This window comes from Triticum urartu, chromosome 2A, assembly GCF_056163025.1.
Source record: "Triticum urartu cultivar PI428250 chromosome 2A, HENAU_Tu73, whole genome shotgun sequence".
Taxonomy (NCBI): Eukaryota; Viridiplantae; Streptophyta; class Magnoliopsida; order Poales; family Poaceae; genus Triticum; species Triticum urartu.
Window position 1 is genome coordinate 261982774 of NC_141874.1, and position 19781 is coordinate 262002554.

Here is a 19781-nt window from a genome sequence, read left to right on the forward strand (position 1 = left end):
GAGCTGCTTTTTATTCTCTGTGCAGACTACTGTCCTGGCTACTCCGTCTTCACCTCCCAAACCATCGAGGCCCATCGTGAAGCGCGCCGGCAGGCGGGGGCTGAAGTCGCGCCAGACACGAGTCGGTCGCTCGAAGAGCAACTCTTGGCGGTCCAAGCGCGGCTGCAGCCGGCTCATCGTATGCTCCGCCGCCTCCAGTGCACCGGAGCGCAGGTGTTGGCCGCCCTCTGACCAAGCGAGACGATTCCCCGGACCCCTAGTCGGACTGCCGACTGGCTGGAGGTTGCGGTTGGCCGCTTCAAAGCCTGGAAGGCGTCGGCGGCCGGGCTTGGAGCTGGGCGGGCGCCGGAGTTCGTCCGAGCTTGGTATCCGGGGCTGAACCTGGACCAGCTGCGCACCTGGCGGCTGGAGGCCGATGAAGAGCTAGCGGAGGTGCGGCCGGCTATCGCCCAGCGTGCATCGACAATCGCCGAGTGTACTGACATCAGCGTCTTCGCTCCCGAGATTAATGATGATGGCGTTGCCCAGCCGGAGGAGTGGTTCGGGCTGGACCCGGCGGCGGGTGAAGACTCGGCAGAAGAGATCGCCTCGAGCGACGAAGGCGAAGACGACGAGGGAGAGGAAAGCGAAGACGTCGAGCCGGCCGGTGGAACAGCCAGCCAGCCTCAGCCTCACCGTGCCTCCAGCAATGAGGCACGCGCAAGCGCGCCTTCTGCGGGAGGCAGTGATCATGCCGAGGTTCGCCAGCCGGCCACTCCTCTAGCCGGCACTGCCGTCTCCATCGACCTGCCCGGCTCGTTAGTCGCTCCGCCAGCTTAATCTGCCGTCCTTGTTTTTTCCTGCTTGTTGCCTTCTGGACAATTTTATTAAGCTTCCGCAGTTCGACCCACTGGGGGTGTATCCAAACTATGTTGAATGCTGGCCTTTTGAAGGTCTTTTATGTAAATATTATCGTGTGCATGTTTGGTTTCCGTTCACGTATGCTTTTTATCCTTAGGCTGTTTCCTTTGCCGCCTTCCCCTTCTGGGAAGGCAAGTACTCGAGCTTTCTTAGATTGGAGCGAAGTGAATGGAAGCTTGCCGGCCGGCTACTCTGGTAGCCGGTCGGCGGTGGGAGAAAAAATGGCTTTTGTTATATTAGTCCGTTAGTCCCTAGCCGTTTTTCGTGTGGGCACCCGTTCTTGCCCTTAACTCTTGCCAGCCGGAGAGCCGGTTCTTCGAACTGCGACTTTTGGCAAGAGAAGGCTTGGGATCCGGCACACTACTTGTCTGGCTGCGGGTAGGACTTCTAATATAACTCCAGGCGGCCAGTCCCCGGGCCGACTAGTCGAACCCGGTGCCGGACGGAAAAAAGTGAATGCAATGACAAGGCCATAAGCATGATACTTTTCATTTATAGACAAAAGATGGAAGTCCCCGAGCTCTCCTCGGGGACCCTATTGTCTCGTACTTAGTACAAAAGTTAGCGTGATACATACTGCATTTCAGCTGTAAAACCTTCGGAGGAGGTTGGCGTTCCATGGTCGTTCCGACTCCTTGCCGGAGTCGTCTCTCTTTCGTGCCTTCGGCTTTTGCGCGTCGATCAGGTAGTAGGAGTCGTTGCCTAAGGCTCTGCTGATGACGAAGGGGCCCTCCCAAGGGGCCGAGAGCTTGTGCTGGCCGGCTGTTCGCTGGTTCAGCCGAAGCACAAGATCGCCCTCTTGGAAGGATCTTGGCTTGACCTTCTGGCTGTGGTAGCGGCGCAGGCCCTGCTGATAGATGGCGGACCGGCTGAGGGCTAACATCCGGCTTTCTTCCAGCGGGTCGACGCCGTCTTCTCGTGCTTCCTTGGCCTCCGCTTCCATGTACATGGTTACTCGAGGCAAGTCAAACTCGATGTCAGTTGGGATGACCGCCTCGGCACCATACACGAGGAAGAAAGGGGTGAAGCCGGTTGACTTGTTTGGTGTAGTGCGCAGACTCCAGAGGACAGCCGGCAGCTCATCGAGCCAACAGCCGGCTGAACGCTCCAGTGGTACGATCAGTCGGGGCTTGATGCCGGAAAGGATGAGGCCGTTGGCTCGCTCGACCTGGCCGTTTGACTGCGGGTGGGCGACGGATGCTAGATCCAACCGGATGCCTTGCGTCGCGCAGAAACGTGCCAAGGCTCCCTTGGCGAAATTTGTGCCATTGTCGGTGATGATGCTGTGTGGCACGCCGTACCGAGTTGTTATATCTGCGATAAATGTGATGGCAGTCAGCCCATTCAGCTTCTTGATCGGCTTTGCTTCAATCCATTTGGTGAATTTGTCCACGGCGACAAGAAGATGTGTCATGCCGCCGCGCGCCGTCTTGAATGGGCCCACCATGTCCAGTCCCCAAACGGCGAAGGGCCAAGTGAGGGGAATGGTCTTGAGTGCTGAAGCCGGCATGTGTTGCTTGGAGCTGAAGAGTTGGCACCCTTTGCAATGTTTAACTAACTCCTTGGCGTCATCCAAAGCAGTCGGCCAAAAGAAACCATGGCGGAAGGCTTTGGCGACGAGTGATCTTGAGGCCGCATTGTGGCCGCATTCTCCTTGGTGGATGTCTCTGAGGATTGCAATGCCCTTCTCTTGCTCGACGCATCGCTGGAGGACTCCAGTGACACTGCGCTTGACGAGCTCTCTGTTGACAATTGTGTACGCTCCGGATCGGTGTTGGACTTGTCTTGCCTCTACTTCGTCAGCCGACAGATCTTGGTTTATTAGGAAGTTGAGGATGGATTGAGCCCATGACGGAGCTGCGACTTCTTCTAATGCCAAAACGGCTACTGTGACCAGGGCGGGCGGGCTGGGCGGTGAAATGCTGGAGTCGGCCGCCGCCTGTTGTGTTGGTGTAGTCTCCGGGCCGACTACCGCAGTCCCCGAGCAAGGTGAGGCAGTCCCCGGGTCGGGCATAACTACGGAAGTCCCCGAGCCGCCTGCTGATACCCCTTGGCCGACTATCGAAGTCCCCGGGCCACCTGCTTGGTTCTTCGAGCCGGACCCGGCCGCGTCGGGGTCAGGCAGCACGAAGATGGAATTGGACTCTGGAGACGGCTTGAGGAGGCGTTGTAGAGAGACGCTGGTTGGTATTGCTTGCCGGGTGGACCCTATTCGAGCCAGAGCATCAGCTGGCTCGTTGTCGGCTCGCGGTACGTGGAGGAACTCGCATCCTTCAAAATACCCACTGATCTGCTGAACGAGGAAGCGGTAGCTTGCCATATTTGCGTCCTTGGCATCCCAGTTGCCGGATGATTGCTGGACCACCAAGTCCGAGATGCCATAACATAGGATCCGGCGAATGCCGAGCTCTTTGGCAAGCCGGAGCCCGTGTATGAGCGCCTCGTACTCGGCTACATTGTTGGAGGCGGCAAAGTGGATTTGCAGCGTGTATCTGAGCTTGTCGCCTTTGGGAGAGGTGAGGACGATGCCGGCTCCCAAGCCGGTGCGCATCTTGGACCCATCGATGTGCATGCGCCAATGAGTGGAGTCGGGAGCCGGCGGCAGGTACTGGGTCTCGGCCCAGTCGACGAGGAAGTCGGCCAATGCTTGGGATTTGATGGCGGTGCGAGGCTGGTAGAAGATCGCGTAAGGGGCCAGCTCAATGGCCCATTTCGCCACCCGGCCGGATGCATCCCGGCTGCCTATGATCTCGGCCAGCGGGGCGGTGCATACAACCGTGATGGGATGCTCTTGGAAGTAAGGCTTCAGCTTCTTGGCGGCGAAGTACACGCCGTAGCACATCTTCTGGTAGTGCGGGTAGTTCTGCTTCGAGGTAGACAGCACCTCGCTCAAATAGTACACCGGCATCTAGACCGGCTGGGCTTGGCCTTCTTCTAGGCGTTGGACTACGATGACGGTGCTGACCACCCGGCTAGTTGCGGCAATGTAGAGGAGCATGGGCTCTTTCTCAGTCGGCGCCGCCAGGACTGGCGATGTGGCCAGCATCTTCTTCAGCTCGTGGAAAGCTTGGTCAGCTTGGTCATTCCACTCGAAGTGAGTGGTCTTCTTCATGAGGCGGTAGAGGGGGAGAGCTTTCTCTCCGAGCCGGCTGATGAAGCGGTTTAGGGAGGCCAAGCACCCGGTGAACTTCTGGATGTCTCGAAGCTTGGTGGGAATTGCCATTCTCTCAATGGCCTTGATCTTTACTGGGTTGCATTCGATGCCGCGTTCGGAGAACAGGAAGCCTAGGAGCTGGTCGGCTGGTACTCCGAACACGCATTTCTCGGGGTTAAGATTGATTTGGAACCGGCGTAGGTTCTCAAATGTTTCCTTGAGGTCTTCCAGCAAGGTGCCGCGCTTCTCCATCTTCACCACAATGTTGTCTACGTAGACGTGGGCATTTCTGCCGAGTTTCTAGAGGAGGCACTTCTGCATGCAACGCTGAAAAGTGGCACCAGCATTTCTCAAGCCGAATGTTATAGTCAGGTAGCAGAAGGCTCCGAATGGCGTGATGAAGGCGGTCTTCAGGCGGTCTGCCGGACCTAACTTTATCTGGTGATACCCTGAGTAAGCATCCAAGAAACTCAACAGCTTGCATCCGGCCGTGGAGTCTATCACTTGGTCAATCCTTGGCAGGGCAAAGGGATCTTTGGGGCAGGCCTTGTTGAGGCTCGTGTAGTCTATACACATGCGCCACTTGTTGTTCTTCTTTAGCATGAGGACCGGGTTGGCGAGCCACTTTGGAAAGAAAACTTCCATAATGAAGCCGGCTGCCAGCAGCTGGTCTATCTCCTCTCCCACAATCCTGCGTTTCTCCTCCGACAGTCGGCGGAGGGGCTGTTTGACTGGCTTTGCGTCTTCTCGGACATGTAGTTTGTGCTCGGCGAATTCCTTCGGAACGCCCGGCATGTCCTTGGGGGACCATGCAAAGATGTCCCGATTCTCACGGAGGAAATCGGCAAGCTCGCCTTCCTATTTGCTATTTAGGTTTGCCCCGATGACGGCCAACCTCTCTGGGTGCTCGAGGTCAAGAGGTATCTTCTTCGTCTCCTTGGCTGGCTGGATCGGGGGACAAGGCCGACTGCTTGCCGGCTATGGCCATGACTCGGTCCAACATCTTCTTTTCTTCGGCAATCACAAGGGACTCGGCCAGCCGGCTGCTGGCTGCTGCGCACTCAGAGGACTTCTTGTAATCGCCGGCTACGGTGATGACGCCTTTGGTGCTTGGTATCTTCATCTTGAGGTATGCATAGTGGGGAACTGCCATGAATTTGGCCAAGGCAGGTCGGCCAAGCAATGCATGGTAAGGGCTCTCCAGGTCCACCACTTCAAACCAGATCGCTTCCCGACGGAAATAATCCTTGTCCCCAAAAAGTACATCAATCTTGATCTTGCCAATGGGGGCGCAGGACAGGCCGGGTACGATGCCATGGAACACTGTCCGAGTAGGCATGAGTTGCTTTGTCTTGACGTTCAGCTTCTCCAGGGTGTCGCGGTACAAGATGTTGATGCTGCTCCCGCCGTCTATCAACACACGGGAGAAGCGGGGGGCGCGTCTGTCTGTTGCAAGGGTGGCATCCAGAACCAACGCATAAGAGCCGGGAGATGGCATCACCTCTGGGTGGTCGGCCCGGCTCCAGCTGATAGGTTTTTCTGACCAGTGCATGTGCTCGGCGGGGTTGGCAGCAACCATGCTGACTTCCTGGTTCTCTCGGCGTTTGCTGTGCCGGTGTTTGGGCTGGCTTGTAAAGATGATATAGGCGGCATGCTCGTCGGGGAACTCATCGTGCATGGCTCCGACTGCGGGCCGAGTGGCCGGCGGCGGCGGAACCGGAGGCGGCGGACCGGCAGGCGGAGGTGGCGCGAGCCCTTCGCCTTTGGAGATTCGGTTGAGCCAATGGCACTTCTGGGTTGTGTGGTTGGATGGCTTCGCGCCGCTGTGGAACTTGCACGGGGCGTCGAGAGTTTGCTCGTAGGAGAAGGCCGGCTGCCAAGCCGGCCTGCCGCCCTTGGGTTTCTTGGGCGCAGGCCGCCCTTTGGACGGCACGTCTTCGACTGTGGCCACCTGCTGACTGGCGGGAGGCGGCGCGGGGCCCTTGCGCTTGTGGTCGTTCGAGTGTGGGCGTCGGCAGGAATCCCCAGCCGGCGTCTTGGGCGCCGGGTTGAGTACTTTTCCGGACGCGTCTACCCGGAGCTCGGTCTTCATTGAGGAGTCGGCGGTGGCGTACTTGTCCGCTATGTCCGGAAGCTCGTCGAGGGTAGTCGGCTCATCGTAGAGAAGCTTGTGCTTGAGGAGGGTGCCTTCTCGGCACCCGGCTGTGAAGTATTCTATGGCTTGCACCTCGTGCACGCCTTCGCAAGAGTTGCGGAGCTCGGCCCAACGCGTGAGGTAGTCGCGAGTTGACTCGGCGGGGCCTTGTACGCACAAGGAGAGCTGTCTGGGCTTGGCAGCCCGCTTGTAGGTGCTGGTGAAGTTGCGGACGAAAGCTTCTGTGAAATCTAGCCAGCTGTTGATGCTGTGTGGTTTGAGGCTGTTGAGCCAGGTTCGCGCCGTGCCTTGCAGCATGAGGGGAACGTACTTCACGGCAATGCGCCGGTTGCCGTTGGCTATGCTAACCGCCGTGGAGTAGTTGATCAACCAATCTTCCGGCTTCACGGAGCCGTTGTACTTGGGCGTGTCTCTTGGGAGCGAGAACCCTTTGGGGAAGGGCTCGTCGCGGATGCGGGGGACGAAGCAAGGCGGACCGACATCGTCTTCTTCTTCCAGTGCCAGGGATCGCGCCAGGCGGTCGATCCCATGGCGGGCGTCGTTTTCGCCGACTCCTTCGCGGCGACCTAGTCGACCGCTGAGAGTCGGATGCACCACAGGAGGAGGGGTGGGATATCTCTATCCACGGGGCCGAGGCGGAGGCGGGTTGCCCTGCTACTCCACGGCCCGAGGGTGGCCTTCTGTGTCTCGCTCGATGGACATCCGGGTTTGGCTTCGGCTGGCAGCCGGCTCTTTCTCGCGCCGCGCGCGGTCTCTACCCGCAGTCGGCGTCCGGGACGTCGCGCCGTGATCTCGGCGCGGGGGAGGGCTTTCCGCGCGGGCGTCGGCTTCGTGCCGCTGCGCGGCTGCATCGATCAGCTGCTGGATGCGTCGGGTCATGTGGGGGAGTTCTTCGGCCCCCAGTCCGTCTAGCTCATCTACGGCCGCCTGGGCGGCGCGCAGGTTCTCGAGTGGAGTGGCGTAGACTGGGCGGTCGAGTCCTAACGTGTCGGCAATGACAGCGCCGCGCTGTCTGACAACGCCGACCCGGCTGGGCCCGCCTGGGGGTGGCGTGCCAAAGGCGGCGCGGTCGGCCTCGCGTCGGTGGGCCTCAGCGAGGCGTCTCATGGAAACCAACTTCCGGCCCTCCGCGAGGAGGGCGAGGCGGCGAGCCTCCAGTGCTTCAGTGTCGGCATTGGCCGGGGGGGATGGACAAGTCGTGGACCGCCGTGTGCGGGGCGTCGTGGGCGCTCTCGTCAGTAGTGCCGTCGTGGCCGATGACCATCACCTCGGTGGTGACAGCGTCGCAGCCATCGGCTCGGGGAAGCGGGTCGTTGTAGATCGTGACGTTGGTGGGGAAGGTGTCGAATGAGGCCGGGTCGGAGTCGACAGGCCTCGGATCATTGGAGCCAACCGACTCCAAGTCCACAGCAGGCTCGCCGGAGACGGGGAGCTGGCCGAGGAGGTTGACGAGGTGGTCGGAGCCCGCGTCAGAGGCGAGCTCGTCGGAGATGAGGGTCTTGTCGAGGGGATCAGCGAGGCTGCTCGCCGCGCAGGCGTTGGTGACGCCTTGCAGCGCGTCGTGGCAAGTGCCATCGGGCGTGCCGGGCTGGCTACGCTCGCGGGGGAGGAAGAGGGTTCCCGTCCAGAACAGGTCTCCGGACGACGGTGCACCTGGCCCCACGGTGGGCGCCAAATGTCGGGTGGTAGGTGCGACATATGCCAACGGGTGGCTTATCATTGTGGGAGCCAGTAAAACATCGCCGGTGTCTAGAAACAGGATGAGGCGAAGACATGCACGCCGGCGAATCATATCCAGCTTCGGGGCTCTCCATGGAGATAACACCCCTACTGCTGCTCTGCGGGGTCTCTGCATGATCACTAGATGAACAAGTAGCTACACCATGCTCCTTGAGTTGTTTGGTGTGAGCAGGAAGAAGGGCTCTGCTTGCTCTCTTCTCCTCCCTACGTGGTGTCTAAAACTAGCAGGGATCCATCCCTTTGCATGGGTGTCCCGGGGGGTTTATATAGGCCTACCCCCCGGGGGTACAATGGTAATCCGGCTGGGCATGGGGCCCAGCCGTCTGTGTCTTCGCTCTCTGGCTTCTGCGCTGGCTGCTGGGGCCCGCCGGCTGGTGGGTCCCGCCGGCTATCGGCTCCTTGGTCGACAGGAAGGCCCCACTGTCCAGGGCCTTGTCGGTGGCTGGTTACTATTGCTCAATCTTGGTGACGAGGGCTTCGCCGAGGTAAGCGTGGCTACAGTGCTGCCGTCCGGCGGGTGACCACTGTAGCCTCACCGCGTCTTGTCTCCTTAATGGGGCTTCTCCTTCGAGAGGGTGGCAAGCCGGCTGGAGAGAGCCGGCTCCATCTTGGGCCGACTGGGGGAGGCCAGGCCGCCTTCGGGTGTCTCTCTGCCCGAAGGGGCCCACCGCCCGTGGGCCGTACTGCTAGTCCGTCGTGGATGACATCAGGGTCAACATGGCAACAGTGCTGCGCCGGACGGGTCATGGCCACCCGTACGGCGCACTGTGCCAGGCGGGCTCTGGGATTCGGGGGTTGTAGGCTTCACAGTAGCCACGCCCCGTCACATCTCCGTTATGTGGATGTAGACTTCGAGGGTATGGTCTTGACCGCTTTATGGGAGCCAGCTCCTTGGAGTCAGCCTTCTCGCAGCCGGCTCCTTGGAGCCGGCCCTCCCTCGGCTTTCTTCATGAGGGCTGAAGTCGGGCCGCCTTCCAATAGCCGGCCTGGGAGACAGCCGGCCAGGGGAAGGCGGCCCCATGTCTCAGATTCTTGAGAGCAGGATCGGCTCGTAATTTTTGCAGAAAGGCCAGGGGAGCCGGCTAGGCTACCCGTGGTCACTTACTCCGACACCTGGGGGGCTTATATAGGCCTACCCCCCAGGGGTACAATGGTAATCTGGTCGGGTGTAGGACCTGGTTGTTAGTGTCTCCCGTCGCCAGCTTCTTCTCCGGCCGCTGGGGCCGCCGCCTGGTGGGCCCTGACGTCTGGTCTGGGTGGAGCCGGCAGGCCGCCTCCGTCGCTTGCGGGTCTAGTCGGCTTCTTGTTGTTGTAGTCGTAATGCTAATGACGCATGCTTGGTCGGGGGTGGGGGGCGTGGCTACAGTCCCGCCGTCTGGTGGGAGAACACTGTAGCCGCAACGTGTCTCATCCGGTTAATGGCGCGTGGACCCCGAGGGAAGAGTGGGTCGCCTGCTAGAGGCCGGCCTCCCTTGGCTTTGACTAGTCAGGCGCTGCCGCCCTCCAGGCTCACACTGTCGGGTAGGGTCCGCTGCCTACAGGCCGTCGTGGGAGCAAGGCTCCGCCCGAATGGGGTGACGTCAAGGGTGGAGTGGCAACAGTGCTGCGCCGTGTGGAGATCTCCGCCTGTACGGGGCACTATGGCCGCGCCATGCCCTGGATATGGTGATGATGGGCTACGGTGTAGCTACATCCGGTCTTGTCTTCTTAATGGGGGTGCAGCCTTTGCGGTGTCATGGGCCGCCTGCTAGGAGCCGGCCTCTCTGGAGGCCGCCTACGAGGAGTCGCCCTGTCTTGGAGCCTTCTCCTCGTGCTTGGCCGTCTCTGGCAGCCGGCCGCTTGAGCCAGCCGGCCACCAGAAGGTGGCGTTTCATCCTTGACACTTGAGGGGTACAGCCGGCCAAGTGACTTGAACGGCTCATGGACTCGGGTTAGGCTACCCATGGCCCATTACTCCGATAGTAGTCCCCGAAGCTGGTGAGGCGTCGCGGCTGATAAGTCGAGAAGCCTCAACAGTTTCCTTCTCTGAGTGCTCTTGCTGAATGCTTTGTCCATCTTCTGGCATGCCGCTTGCTAGGAGTCAGGCGTGGCCAGGCAGGGTTCGCCGGATAATTTTGAAACGCCAAAGCGGGAACCATGTGGCGTTCTTACTATGCCTCTAAGCTCGCCGCCCGCTGCAAACACGCCATGCGGCGCCAGCTAGCCGGGCCAGCTTGCCAGCCCACGCGCGTGATGGGAGGCGACAGCAGGCTGGGCCCGTCACTACCAGGCCTCGGCGCGCGGGCGGATCCGCCGCGGCCGAGGCAAATAGTTGTGGTTCCGCGCAGAGTTACTGCTCACAGTAACTCGCGTAATAATCACGGGGTTGCGGGGTGCGCTGGTGATGCAGTTAATCCAACGACCCCGCGCCCCGCCCCCTTAGCTTCGCAGCCCAAGGGCTATAAGTAGGGCGAGGAGGGGGAGCGGCAGAGGACGCATGCCCTCCTCTCTCTTCGCCATTTTCGTCCTTCTCCTCCTCTTGCTGCCGCCGCACTTGCACGCTCCACCGAAGCGCTGCTGCAGCTCGTCGCCATCGATCTCCTCCGCCCCAAACCTGTCGCCCTGCTGCGTTCTTCGCCCCCGCCGTCATGCCATCTCTCCGTCCTGCTCGAACTCCATGGAGCGCGAACGGGGAGGGGATTGGGATGGCTCGGTCATGATAGACAACCATCTCGCCTTCCTTCGCGCCGCACGACGACTGCCCATCGCGGGCTTCGTCAAGGTGCGTGTGCCACCGGAGAAAGAGATCTCGCCGGCGCCGATGGGAGCCGAGCGGGTTATCTTTCGCTCGCACTTTCTCCACGGCTTCGGCCTGCCGGCGAGTAGGTTCCTCCGCTCCTTCCTCCACTTCTACCATCGTCAACCTCATCATCTGAAGCCCAACACTGTGACGTTGTTGTCTGCCTTCGTCATGATGTGCGAGGGCTAGCTGGGCATCCTCCCCACCGTCGAGTTGTGGGGAGCGTTCTTCTACACGAAACTGGGCACCTCCGTCAGGGAGAAGGCTACCCAGTGTGGCGCCTTTGTCACGGTGCGCCGTCTGTCTACCAAGAGTGCCTTCCCCGTCATCAAGCTGTCACAGTCGGTCAAACTGGGGCAGAAATCATATTTTTACGTGGAGAACGTCAACCCGGACGTCCAGTTCCTCAACCTGCCGCCCTACGAAGCCAGCCGTTCGGCTGAGCCACGGGCCAACTAGGGCTACAAGCCGAAGCCCATGTCAGCCGACGGCACCGTCGCAGTCAACCGGATCCGGGTGCTGATAAATGCAGAAGGTCTCAAGGCGTCCGACCTGTTAGTCGCCTTCGTCGAGCACCGGGTTCTCCCGCTCCAAGGCCGGCCTCATCTGATCTGTCGGATGAGCGGGCATCGTGACCCGAACCGGATGTGGACGAAGGACATGCCGGCTGCTGAGGTGGCCCGAGTGGTGAACGAGATCTCCGACCTCAAGTTGTCGGAAGGGTCTTCGTGATTCGGCAAGCGGCCATACTCCCATGCCAACTCGTCGCCGCCTGTAAGTTTCTCAACTCTTTTCTTTTCACTACCTCATCTTGGTCTTGGTCCTGCCGTCTTTGAATGGTCGGTTTTTCTAATGTAGGTCTTCATGTCCCCGGTGACGGCCGCCATCTTAGGGTCGGGTGGAGACTACCGGCCGGACCCACGGGCCGTGGTCCCCGAGATTCGGGCCGACCGCCAAGCAGTCAGGCCGGATCTCCCCAGCAACTATACTTCTTATTTGTTGATCGTTGACATCTTTTTCTTTCTCTACTCTTGCAGAGGCCAATCCTGCCCTGCAGCAGCAGCTGGATGAAACCAATACTGCGTTGCGTCCCAAGGAGGCAGAGTGCACCGAGCTGGCCCAGGAGCGTGACCGACTGGCCAATCAACTGGCGGAGCAGGCAAAGCTTGTCCAGAAGGCCCGGAAGGAGGCGGAAGTTAAGGAGTCCAATCTCCTCGCCGAGTTTGAGACCGAACGCTCCATCAAGACCGACAAGGAAGCGTTGCTGACCGCCGGCTTCGGCAGGATTGCAGACATGGTTGACTGTAAGCTTTCTTCTTTTCCTTTCTTTGAGCTACCGGCTGGTGATCAGGCTGGCTTCAAGCTTCTGACTTCTGGCTTCTTTGCCTTCTGCATGAGCAGACTTCTTTCCTGGCCACTCTCGCGCCGCCAACCAGGCTATTGAGGCTTATCGTGAAGAACAGAGGGTGGAAGGCATTCAGGTCACCACCGACGCCCCCCGGACCCTTACCGAACAGCTTCTCAACATCCAGGCCCGCCTTTGGCCGGCTCATCAGATGCTGCGTCTTCTTTAGCGTGTCGGGGCCCAAGCGATCTCTGCCCTTTGGCCAGACATGCCGGCTCCATGCACTCCCAGTCGGACTGCCGACTGGCTAGAGGTGGCGGCCGACCGACTCGAGGCTTGGAAGGGTTCCTCGGCCTGGGCTGGAGCACACCGGGCCTTGGAGTTCATCAAGGCGTGGTATCCTGGGCTTGACCACATTTCGGCAGGAGGCCCAAGAGGAGCTGGTGGCGGTGGAGCGCGACCTTGTCAGACGGGCAGTAGCGATTGCCGAGTACACGAACACCAGCATCTTCATTCCTGAGCTGGCTGAGAACGATGCCGAGGCACCATCGGAGTGGTTCGGGCTGAAACCGGAGGATGACGAAGACTCGGCCGAGGTGATCAACTCCAGTGCGAGGGAGAAGATGAGGAGGACGAGGAAGGCCAAGAAGATGCGCTAGAGGTCGGAGCGGACGGCTAACCTCAGCTTGACCATGCCTCGAACAATGAGTCATGCTTGAGTGCGCCGACTACTACTGGAGGCGACCAAGCGGAGACTGACCAGCCGTCCACTCCACCAACCGGCACCACCGACTCCGCCAACCAGCCGGACCCCTCTGCCGCTCCCTAGGCTGCTGACTTATCTTTATTTTTCCTGCTTTATCAGTCTCGACAAACTTTTGTTAAATTTGGACAATTCCACCCGCAGGGTGTATTTCAAACTTTGTTGAATGCTGGCCAAGGGCATTTTGACATGTAAATATTCTTTCACGCAAGTTGTGTTTTCGTCAAGTTCTGACTTTTCTTGCTTTCTGCTCCTTGGTTTTGTTTTCCTTTGTAGCCCTCCCTTAGCTGTCGTGTAGCCAGCCAGACAGCCGCTCTGCGGACTATGGCTGGGTCAAGTACTTAGCTACTTTTGGGAGGGAATGTACTTAGCCGACTAGAGTTTTAACAAGTTAAGTAGATGCCGGTCGGCCAGCTGCTCAGCAGCCAGTCGATGAAGCGGGAAGCCGATTTGAAATATGTGCATGCTCTCAGTCCTTAGCCATTTTTCATGTGGACACCCTTTTCTGCCTTTAACTCCTGATCACCAGACAGTCGCTCTACGAGCTGCAGCTTGTGGCAGGAGAAGGATTAGGTGCCAACACACTACTTGTGCGACTGCGAGAAACACCACATGGTGCAAGGCGTCGAGTCCCCGGGCCGACTGGTCGAACCATGTGACAGGCGGAATAATGAAATAATACATTCATAGGCATAACACTTATCATATAGATAAAAGAGGGTAGCCCCCGAGCTCTTCTCGGGGGACCCGGAGTCTTCGTACTTAATACAAAAGGTAGCGTGCTACATACTGCATTAAGTTTAAAATCTTCGAAGGAGATTTGCATTCCACGGCCTCTCTGTCTCCATGCCAGGGTCGTCTCTCTTGAGTGCTCTAGGCTTCTGAGTGTTGATCAGGTAGTAGGAGTCGTTTCCCAAAACTTTGCTGATGATGAAGGGGCCTTCCCAAGGTGCCAAGAGCTTGTGCTGTCCGGCTGTCCGCTGGATCTGCCGGAGCACAAGGTCTTCCTCTTGGAAGGATCTTGGCTTGACCTTCCGATTGTAGTATCGGCGTAGACTCTCCTGGTAGATGGTGGACCGGCTGAGTGCCAGCAGCCGGCCCTCTTCCAGCAGATCGACACCGTCTTCTCATGCTAATTTTGCCTCCTCCTCGGTGTACATGGTGGCTCGAGGGGAGTCGAATTCTATGTCCGTCGGGATGACGAGTTCCGCACCGTAGACGAGGAAGAAAGGCGTGAAGCCGGTTGACTTGTTTGGAATTGTGCGCGGGCTCCAGAGGACGGCCGATGGCTCATCGAGCCAACAGCCGACCGAACGCTCCAAGGGCTCGATCAGTCGGTGTTTGATGCCGGACAAAAATGTGGCCGTTTGCTTGCTCCACTTGGCCGTTTGACTACGAATGGGCAACAGACGCTAAGTCCAGTCAGATGCCCTACGTTGTGCAGAAACGAGCCAAGGCACGTTTGGCGAAGTTTGTGCCGTTGTCGGTGATGATGCTGTGTGGTATGCCATACCGAATGGTGATGTCAGCGATGAAAGTCACAGTAGTCGGAACATTCAACTTCTTGATTGGTTTTGCTTCTATCGATTTGGTGAATTTGTCCACGGCGACTAGCAGATGAGTCTTGATGCCGCATGCTGTCTTGAATGGTCCCACCATGTCCAGTCCCCAGACGACAAAGGGCCAGGCAATGGGGATGGTCTTGATTGCAGAAGCCGGCAGATGTGACTTGGAGTGGAACTTATGGCACCCTTTACATTTCTGGACCAAGTCTTTGGCGTCTTCTAGAGCGGTCGGCCAGAAAAAACCATGTCGGAAAGCTTTGGCAACAAGTGATCTTGAAGCCGCGTGGTGACCACACTCGCCTTGGTGGATATCTTTGAGGATTGCTTGGCCTTTCTCCGGCACCATGCAATGCTGGTGCACACTAGTGACACTGCGGCTCACTAGTTCTCTGTTGACAATGGTGTATGCTGCTGCCCGACATTGCACTTGTCGGGCCGAGATCTCATCAGTCGGTAGCTCTTTGTTCACTAGAAAGTTGAGGATGGGCTGCTATTTCTTCGACTGCTAGAACTGCAACCTGCACGAGGGCGCTTGGGCTGGGAGGCGGCGAGTTGGAGTCTGCTGCCGCTTGTTGTGTCAATGAAGTCCCCGGGTTGGCTGCTGCAGCCCCCGGGCCAGGTTCTGAAGTCCCCGGGCCGGGTGCAACTGTAGCAATCCCTGAGCCCTCTGCGGAAGTCCCTGAGGCGACTGCCGCAGCCCCCAGGCCGGGTTCTGAAGTCCCAGGGGTGGGTACGACTGCTGCGGCCACCAGGCCGTCTGTCAAAGTCCCCGGGCCGATTGCCGGCTTGACAGATGGCTTGAGGAGGCGCTGTAGGGCGACGCCGGCTGGTATTGCTTGCCGAGTTGAGCCGATTCATGCCAAAGCATCGGCTTGCTCATTGTAGTTTCGTGGCACATGGAGGAACTCACACCCTTCAAAGTATCCGCTGAGTTGCTGGACGAGGAAGCGGTAGCTTGCCATGTTTGCGTCCTTGGCGTCCCGGTCGCCTGACGACTGCTGGACCACCAAGTCGGAGTCACCATAGCACATGATCCGGCGAATGCCAAGTTACTTGGCAAGCCGAAGCCCGTGTATGAGTGCCTCGTATTCAGCTACATTGTTGGAGGCAGCAAAATGAATTTGCAACACATATCCGAGCTTGTCGCCTTTGGGAGAGGTAAGGACGATGTCGGCTCCCAAACCGGTGCGCATCTTGGAACCATCAAAATGCATCCACCAATGGGTGGAGTCCGATGCCGGCGGCAGGTACTGGGTCTCGTCCCAGTCGATGAGGAAGTCGTCCAGTGCTTGGGACTTGATGGCGGTGCGAGGCTGCTAGTATATGGTGTAGGGGCCAAATCTATGGCCCATTTGGCCACTCGGCCCGAAGCATCTCGGCTTCCAATGATCTCGGCAAGTGGAGTAGTGCAGACAACAGTAATTGAGTGCTCTCAAAAGAATGGCTTCAGCTTCTTGGCGGCAAATGCATGCCGTAGAACATCTTCTGATAGTGGGGGTAGTTCTGCTTGGAGGCGGACAACACTTCACTCAGGTAATACACCGACCTCTGGACTGGTAATGCCTTGCCGTCTTCCTTGCGCTCCACAACTATGACTATGCTGACCACCCAGCTGGTGGCGGCAATGTAGAGAAGCATGGGCTCCTTAGTAGTCGGAGCCGCTAGGATTGGTGGAGTGGTTCAACATCTTCTTGAGCTGGAGAAAAGCTTTGTCCGCCTTGTCATTCCACTCTAAAAAGTGGTTTTCTTCATTAGCTGGTACAGGGGAAGAGCCTTCTCGCCCAGCCGACTGATGAAACGGCTGATGGATGCCAAGTTGGGTGGGTACCTCCATCCTCTCGATGGCCTTGATCTTCATAGAGTTGCACTCTATGCCGCGCTCTGAGACCAGAAAGCCAAGAAGCTAGCCGACTGGTACTCCAAAGACACATTTCTCCGGGTTGAGCTTGATTTGAAAGCAGCGCAAGTTCTCAAAGGTTCCTTTAGATCTTCCAGCAAAGTGCCATGCTACTCCATCTTCACCACAATGTCGTCTACGTAGATGTGAGCATTTCTGCCAAGTTGTTTGAGGAGGCACTTCTGCATGCAACGCTGAAACATGGCATGGGCATTTCTCAGGCCGAATGTCATGGTTAGGTAGCAGAAGGCTCCGAATGGTGTGATGAAGGCAGTCTTCAGCCTGTCGGCCGGGTTCATCTTGATCTGACGATACCCGGAGTATGCATCCAAAAAACTCAACAGCTCGCATCCGGCTGAGGAGTCTATCACTTGGTCAATTCTTGGCAAAGCAAATGGATCCTTGGGGCAAGCTTTGTTGAGGCTAGTATAATCACTACACATGCGCCACTTCTTATTCTTCTTCAGTACAAGGACTGGGTTGGCTAACCATTCTAGGAAGAACACTTCCATAATGAAGCCGGCTGCTGGAAGCCGGGCTATCTCTTCTCCAACGACTCTTCTCTTCACTTCTGACATGCAGCATAAGGGCTGTCTGACCGGCCAGGCATCAATTCGGACGTGTAGTTTGTGCTCGGCTAAATTCGTCAGAACACACGGCATGTCCTTAGGAGACGATGCAAACATGTCCCGATTCTCACGGAGGAAATCGTCGAGCTCGCTTTCCTATTTGCTGTCTAGGTTTCCACCTATGACCGCGTGCCTCTCCGGGTGCTCCGGGTCCAAGGGTATCTTCTTCGTTTCCTTTGCCGGCTTGAACGAGCTCTCAACTTCCGACTCCTTGGGGTTTGGCGACATGTCTAGTTGCTTGCCTACCATTGCCACAACCCGGTCAAGGAGCCGCTTCTCTGCTGTGATCATGAGGGACTCGGCTAGCCGGCTGCTGTCAGAAGCACAGGCGGACGACTTCTTGTAGTCCCCGACTACGGTTAGGATTCCCTTGGTGCTTGGTAACTTCGTCTTGAGGTAAGCATAATGGGGGACCGCCATGAACTTGGCCAGAGCAGGCCGGCCAAGTAGCGCATGATAGGGGCTCTCAAGGTCCACCACCTCAAACCGGACCGTCTCTCGGGGGAAGTGATCTTTGCCTCCAAAGAGGACGTCTATCTGGGTCTTGCCGATTGGTGAGCAGGAAAGTCTAGGGACTATGCCGTGGAATATAGTCCGAATGGCCAGGAGCTACTTTTGCTTGATTCCCAACTTCTCCATGGTGTCTCGGTATATGATGTTGATGGTGCTGCTGCCATCTATCAGAACTCGGGAGAAGCAGGCAGCCTGCCTCTCTGCTACGAAGGTGGCCTCCAAGACCTGGGCATAAGAACCAGGAGAGGGCATCACCTCCGGGTGGTCAGCTCTGCTCCAACTGATAGGCCTCTCAGGCCAATGAATGAACTCAGGGGTCTCTGATGCCACCACATGTATTTCTTGTTGCCGCTACCGTCTATTGTGCTTATCGTCGGCCATGCTGGTGAACACGACATAAGCTGTTCAGCCATGTCCGGGGTGTGCCCTGGAGCATGAGCGGAACATACTTCATGGCAACGCGCTTGTTGCCGTTTGCTACGCTGACGACCGTGGAGTAGTCGACCAGCCAGTCTTCCGACTTTACGGAGCCGGTGTATTTGGGCAGATCTCTTGGGAGCCTGAACCCTTTAGGGAAAGGCTCATCTCTAATGCGGGGGCCAAAGCAAGGCGGGCCCAATGTGTCTTCCTCTTCTAGCGCCAGAGATCGATTGGGTCGATCGATCCGATGGTGGGCATCATTTCCTCCGATTCTTTCTCGAGGCCCAAGCCGGCCTCCAAGACTCGGATGATCAACAGGCGGCGGAGACACGCGCCTCTCTTTGCGCAGGGGAGGCCGGTAGTCGCTTGGTCATTCCACCGCTCACGGGCGGTCGTCTTGGTCATGCCCGATGGTGATGTGCGTCCGGCTGCGGCTGGCTGCCGACTCCGTGCCTCGTCGTCTGCGGTCATCGCCAGTCGGCGTCCGGGACGTCACGCGATGCTCTTGGCGGGGAGGCGGGACGTCGTTCCGCCGATTGAGTTCCTCGACGTGGCAGCCGGCTTCTTGCTTCTCGGCAGCCGCATTAATGAGTTGTTGGACGCGTTCCGTCATGTGGTGACGCTCGTCACCCTCGAGGTTGTCCAGCTCATCTGTTGCCGCTTGGGCATCTCGTATGTTCTCTCTGGGTGTGGCATAGACGGGGCGATCGGCACCGAACATGCTGGCAACAACCGTGCCACACTGCTGGACCATACTGATGCTGCTGGACCATACTGTCCAGCTCAACGGCGCGGTCCATCTCGCGCTGATAAGCCTCTGATAGGTGTCTCATGCTGGCTAGCTTCTTGGCGCTCTCGATGAGCTGGACGCGGCGGGCTTCCAGCATCTCGGCATTGGCGTCTTCTGCGATGGGTGCAGAAAGGTCTTGTAGTGCTGCTTGGAGCAGGTCTCGGCCACCCCCGCCAGAGTGCTCGCCATGGCTGATGACAAGCACCTCCGTGATGGCGCTGCCGCCACTATCCGTGCCAGGAAGCGGTTCGTCCTAGACCACCACGTTGGTGGGGAACGCGTCGAGTGACGTCGCGTCGGAGTCGACAAGCATAGGGTCGGTGGAACCAACCGACTCCAAGTCCACAACAGGCTCGTTGTCAACGTGGAGCTGGTCGAGGAGGCTAACGAGGCGGCTCTCGGGGCCATCTGTGCCCACGTCAGATATGGGATCGTCGGAGAGGTCAATCTCGCCAACAAGATCGGCGAGGCAGCTCGCCGCGCAGACGACCTCCGCGCCGTTCAGCGCGTCAGCGCAGACGCCGTCTGGCGTGCCGGGCTGGCTGCGCCCGCCAGGAAGGAACAAGGTTCCCTTTCCAGAACAGGTCTCCGGACGTGCGTGCACCTCGCCCCATGGTGGGCGCCAAATTTCGAGAGTTGGGTGCGACATATGCCAAAGGATGGCTTATCATGGTGGGAGCTAGTAGAACGTCGCCGGTGCCCGGAAGCGGGATGAGTCATAGGCATGAACGCCGGCATACTTTACTCAGGTTCAGGGCTCTCCTAGGAGATAAGAACCCTAGTCCTGCTCTGCGGGGTCTCCGCATGATCACTAAGGCAATAGTGAGTACAATGGTGCTCCTCGAGCTGTATGCTAGAGGTAGAAGAAGGCAGGGCTAGCCCTCTCCTCTTTCTATATGTGTGTCTAGGTCCAATAGGTTGGGAACCCTTTGCATGGGTGCCCTGGGGGACTTATGTAGGCCTACCCCCATGGGTACAATGGTAATCTGGCCGGGTGTAGGAGCCGGTTGTTAGTGTCTCCCGTCGTCGGCTTCTCCGCCGGCCGCTGGGGCCCGCCATCTGGTCTGGGTGGAGCTGACAGGCCGCCTCCGCCGCTTGCGGGTCTGGCCGGCTGCTTGTTACTATAGTCGT

General features: G+C 58.4%; 1 protein-coding gene across 1 annotated transcript; it reads right to left on the reverse strand.

Annotated features, from left to right (window-relative positions):
- Positions 1 to 17023: 17023 nt before the first annotated feature.
- LOC147984757 (uncharacterized) lies at positions 17024 to 17347 on the reverse strand. Its single transcript, XM_087541250.1, has one exon. The coding sequence runs from the start codon at positions 17345 to 17347 to the stop codon at positions 17024 to 17026; it is 324 nt and encodes a 107-aa protein (XP_087397376.1).
- Positions 17348 to 19781: the final 2434 nt, after the last annotated feature.

Coding starts and splice junctions, on each gene's coding strand:
- LOC147984757 (XM_087541250.1), bottom strand. CDS start 17,347: ATGGCGGTCCCCCATTATGCTTACCTCAAGACGAAGTTACCAAGCACC.